Source organism: Vanrija pseudolonga, chromosome 2, assembly GCF_020906515.1.
Source record: "Vanrija pseudolonga chromosome 2, complete sequence".
Taxonomy (NCBI): Eukaryota; Fungi; Basidiomycota; class Tremellomycetes; order Trichosporonales; family Trichosporonaceae; genus Vanrija; species Vanrija pseudolonga.
In genome coordinates this window covers 80790-94568 of record NC_085850.1, presented here as the reverse complement: position 1 = coordinate 94568, position 13779 = coordinate 80790, and the positions used below count along the sequence as shown (strand labels likewise).

Genomic DNA, 13779 nt, shown 5'->3' with positions numbered 1-13779 from the left:
CAAACACACAAAAGGGGGGCGGGAGTATTGCGTCGTCAGCGAGGGGTGGCAGGGGCGTCGAGACGCACGCAAAGGAGGGGGGCGGGGGGTGGGCTTAGCTGAGCACAAGGATGAGCGTGGCGCGTGTCATATGCGTGTGGACAAGAGGGGGGCGAGGCATCCGACAAAAGGGAGGGGGAGCGATTGGCGGGGCGGGGGCACGGCGAGGGGAGGGGGGGATGGGGCGCGTGGCGCTGTAGTCGCCGTGCACGACTCGCATCCCTCAACCAGACAGTGGACTGCCTGCAGCGGTGCACACGACGACTGCGGCACGGCGTTCTCGCCCCAGGTTTTCGATACGCCGTCTAGTCTGGTCCGTGCCAAGTGTGTCACTGGGCGTGGCGTCGTGCGCCAACAAGCGGGCAGAAGCCCGCCCCAAACCGCATTGGCCACTCAAGCCACTTGGGAACTGAGCAGCGTCGACTGTTCTCGGCAGAAGCGTGCTTTGGGCACACCTGTGCTGCTGCTCGAGCAAGAAAGACCTGCCTGCGCGTGACGGTGCGGGGTCGAACCGCCAACGTGGCACTTTCGTGTGGGGCGTGTCCAGCCGAGTAAATGCTGCACAATGGTCTGCATGAGCGGTGAATTGTATGGGAAATGATCGTATTTGTATACCAGGCTAGGCTAGGCAGGGACGAAAGTATCTACGGCTGTGACTATCAGGGGGACTTGAGCAATGTGGCCTGGTGGCCGGAATCTAGCGGGTGCCGGCGTCCTCGGTGGGGCCGATCAAGTCGTCAATGTCGTCCATGTTGACGTCGAGCGTGGCCGAGCCGTTGTCGGTGTTCTGGCCAAAGGAGGACGAGGATCCGTGGAGGGCAAAGCCACCCGCGGCCGTGCCGGGGATGGCGCCCGTGGTGCCAACAGCCTCGTCAGACTGGTTGTCGCCGCCGTCGGCGCCCTTGGCCGAAGCATAGCTGGTGGCGTCGCTCTGGCCGAACTGAGTGGAAACTTCGGAGGCAGGAACGTTGGCCTGGTACGCAACTGGCGCGTAGTGCATCCCGACTTGGGCAGCGCGCGCATGCTGGCGAGGAGTGCGAATGGGCTCCCACGTCGCGCTGAAGTTGCTGGTAGTGCTGGCGGCGGGCGAGAACGTCGAAAGCTTGATCTGCTCGGCGTAGCGCTCCTCGAGCAGGGGCTGGATGGTAGCCGCCATCGCCGCGGGGAGGAAGATCATGTCGTCGGCGCCGATGGTGAGGAGGTGTGTGAAGCGGGTTGGTGGGGTTGCGACACCGCTGTCCGTCACGACGCCGCTGTCCGTCGCGAAGCCGCTGTCCGTCGCGAAGCCGCTGTCGGTCGAGAAGCCGGTATACATCGCAATGCCGCTGTCCGTGCTGTGGCCCGAGGGGGCATGCGTGGGAGTGTTGGGACGGGCTGCGTCATGGTAGGCATACTCAATGGTGTTGTGGTGGCCGTGGTCATTGATGCTGTGCACGTCAGTCGCCGTTCGAGCCCAACCAACTCACATAGGTGCAAAGACCTGCTCGGCGACAACCTTGACCTCGTCCTCCCACTCGCCCTCGAGGTTCCAGAACGACTCGATGCGGACGATCATGTGCCCCTCGGGAACCCACTTGAACATGAACCTGCCCTCTGCCAATGTCAGCCCGAGGTCCGAAGGCACAAGACTCACCAATCTTCTGGCTGAGGCAGATCACAAAGGTGTCGTACTGCTGCGACGTCGGCTCGCGGACGCACGTGACGGTGGTCTCGTAGGGACCAGAGATCATGTCCGCGGGGATCGCGGCTTGTGTCGTGTATTCGTTCCACTCGGTGACAGGGTTGAACGGGGTAGTGTTGAAGCCAGTGTGAACGCCGTCGGTGACGTTAAAGGGCTCCTCGTTGCCTTCCGAGCTGCTCGCCGCGTTGCTCGCCCCGCCGCGTTCCTCCCCGTTCTCGCCCATCTCGACGGTGAGGTCGACGTCGACATGGTCCTGAGTGGTCTCGGGGACTGGCGTACTTCGAGGTTAGCATCCTTGTAGGGCTTGTGCCACTCACCCAGCCTTGCAGATCGTCCTGCGCATCTCATTGAGATGGTTGAGCTTCTCCTCGTTGGAGAGTTCGGCAGGCAACACGACAGTCAACGACACCTCGTCTCCGTTCTGGCTGTAATCGGCCGTAACGGGGTTATCTGCGGTGTCAGAGAACTCGTGACCAAGAACTCACAGCGACGCCGAGATGAAGTCCCCAAGAAGAGACGGTGCGCCAGGCCCTCCAGCTCCTTGTACTCTGTAATCCGACCTGGGACGATCAAGATGTACTTGTGGTTACCGCCGATGAGGCCGTACGCGACGCGGCACATAGTGCTATTGAGGCTTTGGGGGGAGCAGAGAGAAGAAGAGGGGTTGGTAAGAAGGATTGAGGAGAGACAAAGAGTGGTTTGGATGGGGCGACACACACAGTCGTGGCAGGCAGTCGTGACAGAGACTGGGAACGGCGAGGGCGAGGCCGCTGCTAGGTGGCCGCCAGCACCGCCGAGAACAAGCACCCCAAGCGGCCAGCCTCGATGGCACACACTCATCAACACGCATCATCCACGTGCAGAGCCCTGCATCATCTCGCATCGTTCAACGCAGTGACTCGAAAGCGCTGCTACACCATCCCGATGCATGCTTGGCGTACGTGCGTGGGCACGTGACTCGCCGCGCCGCCGCCGCCACGAGAAGCATCCCACCCGTACCCACGCGCCATGCAAGCCATGCACCTCCGCCCGGCCATTAGGACAATTTTAACGCCCTCCTTTGGCATGCATTAGCTCTTTGGAGCGACAGAGGAGCGAGACGACAGCCCCTGTCGGTGGAGAAAATCATCTCGGCGTCGGAGGGTGCGGCGCGTCGATGAGCCAAAGGCCCGCCGTCCGGCACCCACGGCGCAGAATGCACGTTATGCATGCTTGAGTCGCATTCAACACTATTTTAATGTTATGCTACAAGAGCGTTGCAATCCAAGGCAATGCCCTACGTGTGGTAGCGGAAGGTCTTACCACCGGCCTGGGGTTGGGGATTGCCGTCGTCGGCGGTCTGGTAGTCGTACCCGCGGAAGGGGACTGGGTAGTGGAACGCCGGGCCGCCGCCCCTGGTGTGTGTGTTGCCTCTGTTGTACTGGTGGTACTGGTGGACGGGGTGGGATGGAGGAAAGTTGAAGTTGGCCTGGACGCCAGGTTGGTGGATGTAGTCGGCCGCTTGGTTGCCCTCCAAGGTGGTGTTGTCGTCGCCGTAGTGGTCATCGTCACCGTCGGCGTCATCGTCGCCCTCGGCGTCCTCGTCGAGCGTCTCCTCCTCGCCAGACGACACCGGCTCCTCCATCTCGACAATGTCCACCCATTCGGCGCCGTCGTTGGCGTTGTGGTCGTCGTCAACGTCCCAGTCGCGCACCGCCTCCGAGTCGTCGTCGAATTCGTCGTCGTAGTCGTCGTCGTCGTCGTCCGCAGACTCGGGGAGCATCTTCGGGCCGGTGTCGTGGCCGCCGGCGCTGTTGTTGAAGTCGTCGGCGTCGTTGCTGTCGTCGACGCCGTCGTTGCAGCGGTCGCCACCGTTGTTGTAGTCGTTGGCACCGTCGTTGCAGTCATCGGCACCGCTGTTGGAGTCACCGGCACCGTCGTTGTAGCCGTCGGTGCCGTCGTTGTAGTCGTCGGCCCCGTTGTTGTAGTCGTCGGCCCCGTTGTTGTAATCTTCGGGGCCGTGGTTGTAGTCGTCGGCGCCGTCGTTGTAGCCGTCGTAGTCGTCGTACTGGCGGTTGGCATCCACGTCATTGGCCCACTCCCACGACGTGGTCCAATGGCACTTCTGCAGGCTCCACAGCTTGTTGCTTCCCCAGCCGCCGTCGTCGTCCTCGTTCTCGTCCTCCTCGACGATCAAGACAGGTTCGGGGGTTTCAGAGTACCTGGAGTGTCAGCCGTGCTTTGGGACTCGCTCAGCACCGAGGCCACCACTCACGGTTGGCTGATGAGCTTGATCAACACGCTCTCCATCCAGCGGCACCACTGAGTCGTCTGGTCGGTCGAGACGGTGAGACGGACAGCGTGCATGAACGTCGCGGGGTTGTAATGCCACTCCACGTTCATGCCGTCTGGGAGGCGTCAGCTCAATTCTCCGAGCCGGCACTCACGCGTCTCGAAGCGGTCAACGATCGCTGCGCCATGCTCGTACACGGCGTCCCGGGTGGCTGGGAAGCGACGGGTGCGTGCCGAGAACTGGTAGGTTATCATCCCAGGGAGGCGGCAGAGGACTTCCATGGTGGTGGTGGTGGTGGTGGTGGTGGGTGGTGGGGTGGGTGAACAAGAAGAGTCAAGACAGAAGCAGTGACTGGACAGAAGGTGCGACAGCTATGCGCGACACACACACACCTGGATGGCGAGGGGAGTGGGGACAAAGGGGAGCGGGGGGTGATCTCGCGATGCGTGCGCACACTGAGCACACTCTCGCCTCGGCGCCGTCGTGCAAGCGATGCTGGGCAGTCTACCCAGTCGCAGAGGGCTTAGAAGGCGTGCATCAATAGTGTACCGGCAATTGGACCAGGCATGCATTGGCTCGGCCACCTACTGCGGTGCAATTGCGGGGAAATGGCCAACTACTCGCCGTGATAGGGGGATTTGTCACCACCTCGACCCCCCCGTCAGTCAACTTTTGTACGGCCGCGCCTTGCCGCCGCTGGCACTTTTGACGTGGCTCAAAGGAGGGCGGTGGGACCCCTGGTGGGAAGCGACGGGCAAGCCATGGGCAAAATGACGAGCGGCGCGGAATGCTCGGTATCCTCCGCGCCGTTGGGACTCGCCCTTGCCTCTCGCAGTTTGCTGCGTCAGTGAGTGTGTCAAAGGTGACCAAGTGCTACTGTGCAATACAATCATTGCATCTGCAGGCGAGAGCACTGGTTTAACGGCGTGAGAAAGTGAGACAAACTCGAGCCCGGGCGAGCGGCGTGTTGGAATCGCGGCCTTGTGGCCTGAGTGGATACCGGCTGCTATGCAGCAGGTGTGGACAGCGGGGTGCTAATGCAGCTCGATTTGTCCTAATTAGAAGATGAAGACATTTCTAATCTGTGCGTGCGAGCAGGCGCGTGTGGTTAACGGGGTCGCCCTTGGCACGATCATTGTTTGTCGCCGCCGGCAACCATAGAGTGGTAAGTCAAGTCACACCACCACCAACGCTTATGAACCCACTCACCGACCCCTTCAAAAGTGAGTAATCGTTTCTCCTGCACCCTCGGCTTGAGCTCCCACTGCTTTGAAAATGACGGCGATAGCCAAAGAGCCGTTTTTGCACCAGCGTGATCGGCCGTGGCGGGAGATTTGCTACCGCCCCCTGGTCCAGCAATGTCGATCTCCCTCAGCCGTCACACCTCAGCCCGTTGTGCGCTTTCGATTGTTTTCCGTCCTCGTGTTTAGCTGGTCAGTGAATGTGGGTTGTGAAAGAGCGGCCAGCTGAGCAGTTGAGGTCGCGGCGCGCTCCATGTGTCGCAATTGTGCCACCGTCGCCGTATGTAGCTAACGGGCCACCGTCGTCGTTCACTCCCGTCCGCAGTGCTGCCAAGTGTAGTCCACTCGGAAGGAACGCCGTTGACCCCGTGTTCATTCTTATCCCTTATCACCACTACGAGCTTTCCAGTGGAGGTCGGCGGGATGGAGTCGGCGACACCTTGAGTGGGGGGCGAAGAGCCGAGTGGGGGCGCAGCCTGCTCGGCGACGGTTCGGACGCCGGCGCTGCCTGGGTCTATACCCCACCTAATCGAGACTACTTTTCAACGCTTGATCTGAGGCATCGGCTCTACCCCCAAGCGAGCGGCGTGGCTCAGTAGGCCCAGGGTCCGAGCACCACACGGTGTTGGATAACATAGGGCATGCCGGCGCCGGATTTCCGGCTACAACCCCCGGGTGGACGCTCACGACACGGGCCAATGAACCTGTGGGGCCAAGCAAGCCAAGAAGAAGTCCGAGAACAAGGGTTTTCTGACATGAAGCTACTGAGATCAGCGGTGGCGGCGTTCGCCGTGCAAACGAAGCGTGTCTGGCTGAGGCTCTAGTTGGGGAATGTGACTGGACCGGCCGATGACGCTCTAGAGCTCTACCCCAAAACTTCTCCTCGCAGCTGGCAGACGGATCCACCTCGACAAAAGACATTTTGCCCACCTTATCGCTACAGGCAGCATGGCTGTCTACCTTATCGTCATAGGCTGTGACCTTGCCGCTCCGCCAGAGATCGGCAGACGTTTCGCGGATCAGCTGTGGTGGGAGCACACCGAGGCGGCGTGCACACGGTGAACAGCGGTATGCACGTGTTCTCGGCGCTTTGACCGACGCAGAGGAGCTGGAGCGGTTGTCACTCCGCTCCGGTCGATCGGATAGAGTGTGGATGGTGGTGAGGGGCCGGCCGAGGGCAGGACCGGCCGGCTACCCAGGCGTCCACTGCCAAGCACCAGCCAGGCCAGTTAAACGCCGATCCCGTGGCTTCCTGCCGCCGTCACGAGCCTGACGTCAGGCGTCGTCCGCAGCATGGCGCTTTCGGCGCGACCACCGACGGGAAAAGTGGTAATCCGAGGAAGCTCGGAGCAGGGACGGCGGGTGGGAACGACAGCCTCGGCTGTGGTTGCTCCACATCCTCTTGTGCTGGGTATGTGCCTACCACAGGTACGTACCCGTCCCTCGCAATCTCGGCATCCACCCTGTGGCTAGCGCGTTCCGCCCACATGTTGGTTCTGGATCGCGCGCGTCTAGCGGCATCGGCGAGCCTGCCGCTCAGCAAAAAAAGAAGTCAGCTGGTCGGGAGATCCATAAGCGAGGCGAGAAAGCGAGGCGAGCTGGAGCGCGATGGAGCAGCAGGTGTTTGGTGGCGGACCTCGCCACAGGCACCCTACCCTGGGCACGAGGGCTGCGGAACTCGTCACTCGTACCGAGGGACTGGGACTGGGAAAAGAACTGGAACTACCCCACCTTGGCCCCCCTCACATCATGGCTGCTACCCCACGTATCGTCCCCCCCAGCTGCTCATGTGCGGTGCTCCATCGACTATCTAACGGAGACCGATCGCCCCCACTCTGCCGAATCCGCCGTGTTTTCCGACCTCGAGTCCACAGTCGTCAACAAAGAAACCTCCACCATGTCGGACGAGCTCTTAAACGACCAAGCTGATCTCCAGTTGTCCTTATCGCTCCCAACTTGAACATCACAACACAATGGGTTTCGCTTCACGACTCGGCGAGCGCCTCTCGCAGGTCAAGATCTGCGGCATTCGCTGTAAGTGGACGGTTGGCACGACAGTGCGAGATCTTTTGAAGCCCACTCACACCACTAGACAACTCGCCATGGACGCAGGTCTTTGTCCTCGGCATGGTGTGTTTCGCGTCAGTCGGCATGAGTTCCGGCATTGGTGGCCTCGGCGCGGGCGGCACACAGGACATTATCATGGCCGATATCTCTAGCAGCATTCTCTACGCCTTCTTCGCCCTCACTGGTAGGTTGGGACCAACTCGCAGTCGCTAACTCCCCAGGTTTGATTGCCGGTTCGATCTCGAACATCCTCGGTGTGCGACTTACACTTTGCATTGGAACCATGGGCTACTCGATCTACAATGGATCGCTGTGGGCGTTCAACGTGCACGGTGATCGCATGAAGCCCTTCGTCTATGTCTCTGGCGCCATCCTTGGTTTCTGTGAGTTGACAGAGTGAAACAGTGGAAGGAGGCTGACAGGCAGGCGCTGCACTTTTGTGGTCGGCTCAAGGTGCCATCATGATGTCGTACCCCGAGCAGAAGGACAAGGGCCGCGCCTTTTCCCTGTTCTGGAGCATCTTCTCGCTCGGTGCTGGTAAGTGGACACGGCCTTGAAGAACGAGGAGGGACATAGCTCATTCAGCGCGCAGTCACTGGTGCGGCCATTGCCCTCGGCATCCAGGTACACGCCAACCTCCCGACAGTCTCGACCACTGTCTACCTCGTCTTCGTCATCATCATGGTCCTGTCTCTCTTCATCGCATGGTTCATCCTCCCTGCCAACTACGTTGTTCGCGGTGACGGTACCCTGGTCGAGACTCAGACCGAAGTGTCGCCCTTGGTTGAGATGAAGGCCTGGTGGTCGTTCATGAAGGACTGGCGCCTCCTCCTTCTCTTCCCCATGTTCTTCACCTCCAACTTCTTCTACGCGTACCAGAGCTCGATCGTCACCTACCAGTTCAACGCTCGCACCCGCGCCCTCAACTCGTTTGTCACCAACATCGGCCAGGTCGTCGGCGCCAACATTATCGGTTTCCTCCTCGACAAGCTCCCCGGAGGCCGTAAGCGCCGTCTCATTACCTGCTGGGCCATCGTCCTTGTTCTCGAGCTCGCGGTCTGGGCTGGCGGTGTGGCCTGGCAAGTGCAGTTCAAGCGCACCAAGAACTCGCACGAGTACCTCGCATGGGACTGGGGAGAGGGCAAGGCTCCCCAGGTGCTGGTGCTCATGGCATCCTACTACATCTGCGACGCCATGTTCCAGGGCTTGGCCTACAACATCATGTCCTTCCTCACCGACGACCCTTTCATGCTCGCACGCCTCACCGGCTTCTACAAGGGCGTTCAGTCGGCAGGCGCCGCTGTCTCGTTCGGCATGGATGCCGTCAGCACCCCTTACCTCACCGAGCTCATCGTGTCGTGGGTCATGATCATCGTGTCGCTGCCCCTCGCCCTCATCGTCATCCTCAAGACCGAGGAGCCGGAGGAGAATGGTGTCCACGTCGAGGACCTGACCGAGGGAGAGCTTCACCATGCGGCGCTTCCCGAGGGCCACCACACGAGGGACACCAAGGAGGAAGACATTGTTGTCAAGACGATGAGCAAGTCTTCGGCTTAGGCGAGAGGGGGAGAGGGGATAGAGTTGTGGACGTTCTAGTGGAAGATTGTACGGTGTCGGCTATGAAGAACTATCATTTATCATTGTGCATACAGTAATCTATGCTCGGAAGGTTAGCTTAGGCAGCGTCCGTGCCGACATACCCCGGCATCTTGGACTGCCTGTACCACAGAACGAAGGTGATACCCGCGGCAAGGATCCACCCGGCAGAGAAGAAGTAGCTGTTCTGCGTCCCCTTCCAGTCGGCGACATGGCCATCACCAGCGACAAGGGCAGTTTGCACCGCGATGCCGACAATGCCACCCAGCTGGAAGATGACGTTGGCAAACGAGCCCCCAACCCCGGCAAACTCGAGTGGAAACGCCTGGATGAGCGCCGTGTTCATGCCGATAAAGATGACGATGCAGCCGCTGGTACCGACGAGCTCCGAGGGGAAGATCCAGCGCCAGTAGTGTTGGCCGTTGGAGAAGGCGAGCACTATGACGCCAGTGAAGACGAAGAGGGTCGCGATGGGCTGGACAATGCGCGGTTTGGTAGTGAGGATTGGCACAAACTGAATGATGACACCGCCAAGAAAAGCCGTTACGCCCATGGGGAAGAGTTTGAGGGCGGATATGATGGCCGACTCGTGCAGCGTGTCTTGAAAGTAGGACGCCATGCGGAGCTGGTAGACCGAGAAGAAGAGGATGGGCACTGTCGCCTGGATGATGAGGGGGAAGATGTTGGGGAAGCGCCAGATGTCGTGCGGCAGCAGGCTGTAGCCACGGGGCATGCGCTGCTCCCAGAAAATGAAGACGGGGAGGAGGATGGCCGAGACGACAATGGGTGCGATGAACACTGGCTTGTGCCACCCGTCCAGCGGCCCTTGTGTCATGGCCAAAATAAAGCACACGAGCATGGCGATCATGATGCTCACCCCTCCGAGGTCCATGCGCCGCCACTTTTCTCCGCCACCAACGTCCTCGGCCACGGCCCTGGTGCGCGGCATGAGGAACCACGCGCCGACCGAGAAGGGAATGACGAGAATGGCGATGAAGCGAAAGTACCAACGCCAGGATGCCATGACGAACCCGCCCGCGAGGATGAGCGCGACTGTGTTGGCCAGCGGGCCCGCCGTGCCGAAGATGCCGAGCTTGGCGCCCTGCTCCCGGGGGTCGGGGTACATCTGCACGATCATGTTGATGGCCGACGGCACGGTGAGCGACGCGAGCAGGCCGCTGAGCGCACGCAGCACGTAGAACGAGTACGCGTCGGTCATGAACGAGATGACGAGGTGGAACACGCCGAGGCCGAAAAAGCCGGCAGTGTACACTATGTTCGGGGGGAACAGGTCCGCGAGCCGCCCGGCGAACAGCAGCGTCGAGGCAAACGCGACCACGTACGACCCGATTACCCACGGCTGGTTGGCGAGCGCGATGCCCAGGTCGTCAGCCACGGGCGCGGTCATGAGGAACATGGCGGACAGGCCCGCCGAGTCGATGAACATGGCCAGACAGAAGACGACCATGAGGCAGTTTTTGCGTGCACGTCCGAGGGACGCGAGGGCGTTGGACTCGGAGGGCGAGGCGACATCGCTATCGACCTCGCTCTTGGGCACGGCTTCGGCAGACTTGCGCGCTGGGGTGAGCTGGTCGCCCAGGTCGATGACCGAAGCTGCCAGTGTGAGGTCGGTCGCGGAGGGTGTTGTGTCGGCAGGTGGCATTGTGGCAGGGCGAGGGGCTGGGTGAGTGTCCTTGCCGTGGCTCCCATTCACGTGCTGCCAGACACCATTCTTTATGTCATTTGGCGGCGTGCGTGCTTGCGCTCTCACGTAGTCACTACATGCGTTGTCCCTCGGTGCCACCCCGGCACCTCTCGGCACTGGTGACGCGTCTGTCCCGGCAGGATGGTCGTGCCATGCCAAGGCAGCGAACGCGCAAAGTGGTATCGGTACTCGATATCGCGACCCGCGGGCAAGTGGGTGCGAGCGGTGAGTGTGGTGGAGGCTCGGCGAGTGGAAGTCTGCACTCGCACACACACACACATGCAGGAGCGCAGACCGGAGTCCAGGCAACACGGCGATGATCGACCTCGCAAGGGGCCAAGGACGCCGAGTGCCCTGATGCCACGCGGCGGATATCAGTCAGCGAGAGGGCGGGGGCAGCCGCGGCGCGGCGAGTCCCCGCAGCGCGTCGCGTCCTAGAGTAGAGCCGAGATAATGCCTCAGGCGGCTAGAAGCGCATTAGGAACATGACCGGTGGCCCCAAGCTGTTGATTAGCTCTGCGACGGTGAGGGTACACTCGGGATGCCTAAATGGCGCAGCGAGGGGAAACATAATGGCTCATCGAGGGGGGTGTCGCCGCGCTGCCGGGTATCGTCCAGCTGGGTGGTTGCGGGCGCGTCGCGAGTCGTCTCTACGAGCGCGCGGCGAGTGATCGCCGTTGCTGCTGCGAAGCTGGCGTCCCGCGTCGCATGATTGTGCTGCAGCGTGAAAGATGCGTTGTCGCAAACTGCTCGCTGCACGAGGTGTGTGGAATGCGGAGGGACATCCGCGCCACCGGAGTCGCCGATTCCAGACTTTTACTTAGTCCCTGGGTGGGTGGGCCAAGCCAAGTGCCGCGCGCGTACTTTTGATGTCGCAATGTCGTCGTTCTTGGCGCGCGCACTCCGACTCGCGACGACGACTCGATCCAACTCGCACAGGTCACTCCCAAGTAAAACGTCCAGTGTTCACGCTCTACTCACGCCGGACGCCGGAGAGACAAGAGCACCTCCTCTACCTCCAACTGCCTCCCTCCCTCCCCCTCCCCCTCCCCCTCCCCCTCCCCCTCCACCATGTCCGCCCTCTCCCTCCCCCCCTCCATCGAGGCCAAGCTGCCCAAAGACCCAGCATCGACCGCAGCCCTGGAGCACGCGCACTCGATCCTCCCGACCGCAATCTTCAACCACTCTCTGCGCGTCTACCTACACGCGCTGCACTACGGTACACACGCGTCCCTCAGCCTCAAGGAGTGGCCGACCTGGTGGGCCGATAACACGGCGCGCGCCGAAGCGCTGCTCTTCATCGCTTCGATTTCGCACGACGTCGGCACCGCGGCCGAGCATGACGGACCTCAGCGTTTCGAGGTCGAGGGTGCCGATGCTGCCAAGAAGATCTGCCTAGAGCAGGGGATCGACGAGGCCGACGCGCACAATGTTTGGACGGCGATTGCGATCCACACGAGCGCGGGCGTGGCCGAGCGCATCGACCCCCTGTCCCGGCTCGTCCGGCTGGGTGTCAAGGCCGACTTTACACCACCCGCGCAGCGCAATGAGCTCGTCCCCGGCGTGGATGCCGCGTCGTATGCCGAGATCATCGAGGCCGACCTGCCCCGGCTCGAGGTCGAGCGCGTGCTCGCCGACGCGGTCGTCGCACAGGGCAACCCCTGCCTCAACGTCGAGATTGACAACCTCATCTGGCCGAGCAGCGAGAAGCACCCCAAGGCTACCTGGCCTGGCATTCTCATGCGCGCGCACGTCGAGAACCCCGCGCATGATGGCTGGCAAGATGGACGTAACCCCGCGTTCTGAGGTGGTGGAGGCGGGGTTGAGGGATCGGATGGCGGGCCGCCGGCGTGCGGGTGTTCTAGCGATGCATTCGGGGCAGTTGACAGAGCACGTCGGACTGCATGAGCAGGCAGCAAACTGCAGCATGCATGCAGCGCGGTCTTTGATAGCAACGCAGGGAGAGTCATGTCGTCGGAATCAGGCGGATATCGGCTATCGTCAACTCGTTCAGCCTGATCACGAGGCAACAACAATGCGTCGGTGAGCGTCGAGCTCCCCCCCCTCCCCCCACCCTGCCTCCCTTCTGCTTGTCTTTCAGGCAGTTGCCCCGCACCAGGTTGAAGTAGATGGGCCAAGAGCCGCCATAGCCTATCGCCATCGCCTGTACCCGGCGGCAAGGGCTGTCCCCTCCGTCGACGGGTGATATAGAGCGGCTGCGATACGTGGGTTCTCTCTGCCTATCGATTCTCCAGCCCCGTGTACCACTCGTAGACAACATGACCGCAACCACAGAGTACCCGCAGACCCATGGTGAGTGCCCCACTCTGCCTCTGCTGACCAACAGAGAACACGGTCGGCCGATACGGTGAGAATGCTCAGTACGACGTCGCGACCATCAAGGCCAGTGAGTTGCCTCTGGTCGTTCGCGCTGACCCCAGTCATCCAAGAGTCGCACTTTGTCAACGTGTCGTTTGTTGACCTGGACGGGATGCCGCAGTGCATCCCGATGGTCAGTGCGATCGAAGAAGCCCAGGACGGCCTCTACGTCTACATCCACGGCTACCACAAGGCGCGGCTCGTCAAGATGCTGCCGCCCGAGTCGCGCGTGTGCATCACCGCGACGCTGCTGGACGGGCTGGCGTTGGCATGGAGCGCGTACGCGAGCAACATGAACTATCGGTAAGTTGGCCGCTCTACTGTCCTTGCTGACCTGTTTCCCAGCTGCGCCGTGCTCCACGGCGAAGTACTCGACTGGGACGAGACGACACCCGACGCGCAAGCCGCCAAGATGGAGGCCGCGCGACAGATCGTGGAGGGCGTCTGTGTTGGCCGGTGGGACGAGTGCCGCCAGCCGTCCAAGGCCGAGATGACGACCACCGGGTTTCTCAAAATCAAGGTGCTCTCCGCGAGCGCCAAGATCAGCAGCGGGTGCGCCGGCGAGGAGAAGCGCGATCTAGACGACGACGAGGTCACCTCCAAGCTCTGGGCTGGTGTCATCCCGAGTGCGTTGGGACAAATAGGGGTCACCCTCGCCAATGCTGACTTTCTTAGCCAAGCTCACGCTCCTCGACCCCATCGACAGCCCAGACAACAAGGTGCCCGTGCCCAAGACGGTCAAGGACTTTATCGCCACGCACAATGCGAAGCCGGTGCCATGGCCAAAGGAGTAGACGGA

General features: G+C 61.5%; 5 protein-coding genes across 5 annotated transcripts; 2 read left to right on the top strand and 3 right to left on the bottom strand.

The window, feature by feature from the left end:
- Positions 1-736: 736 nt before the first annotated feature.
- LOC62_02G001812 (uncharacterized protein) lies at positions 737-2341 on the bottom strand (the record flags this gene model as incomplete). The annotated part of the gene is made up of 5 exons (XM_062768309.1): positions 737-1466; positions 1506-1632; positions 1673-1998; positions 2038-2170; positions 2206-2341. 5 exons carry the CDS (start codon positions 2339-2341, stop codon positions 737-739), a joined length of 1452 nt encoding a protein of 483 aa, XP_062624293.1.
- Positions 2342-2996: 655 nt separating this feature from the next.
- Positions 2997-4273, bottom strand: LOC62_02G001811 (uncharacterized protein; the record flags this gene model as incomplete). The annotated part of the gene is made up of 3 exons (XM_062768308.1): positions 2997-3921; positions 3975-4107; positions 4147-4273. 3 exons carry the CDS (start codon positions 4271-4273, stop codon positions 2997-2999), a joined length of 1185 nt encoding a protein of 394 aa, XP_062624292.1.
- A 4702-nt stretch (positions 4274-8975) lies between these two features.
- On the bottom strand, positions 8976-10559 carry YOR378W_2 (Drug resistance protein; the record flags this gene model as incomplete). The annotated part of the gene is made up of 1 exon (XM_062768307.1): positions 8976-10559. One exon carries the CDS (start codon positions 10557-10559, stop codon positions 8976-8978), a length of 1584 nt encoding a protein of 527 aa, XP_062624291.1.
- Positions 10560-11672: 1113 nt separating this feature from the next.
- LOC62_02G001808 (uncharacterized protein) lies at positions 11673-12407 on the top strand (the record flags this gene model as incomplete). The annotated part of the gene is made up of 1 exon (XM_062768306.1): positions 11673-12407. The coding sequence occupies one exon, from the start codon at positions 11673-11675 to the stop codon at positions 12405-12407; it is 735 nt and encodes a 244-aa protein (XP_062624290.1).
- Positions 12408-12689: 282 nt separating this feature from the next.
- Positions 12690-13774, top strand: LOC62_02G001807 (uncharacterized protein; the record flags this gene model as incomplete). Its single annotated transcript, XM_062768305.1, has 5 exons — positions 12690-12914; positions 12949-13008; positions 13043-13283; positions 13326-13606; positions 13656-13774. The coding sequence occupies exons 1-5, from the start codon at positions 12881-12883 to the stop codon at positions 13772-13774; spliced, it is 735 nt and encodes a 244-aa protein (XP_062624289.1). The 5' UTR covers positions 12690-12880.
- Between the last annotated feature and the right edge of the window lie 5 nt (positions 13775-13779).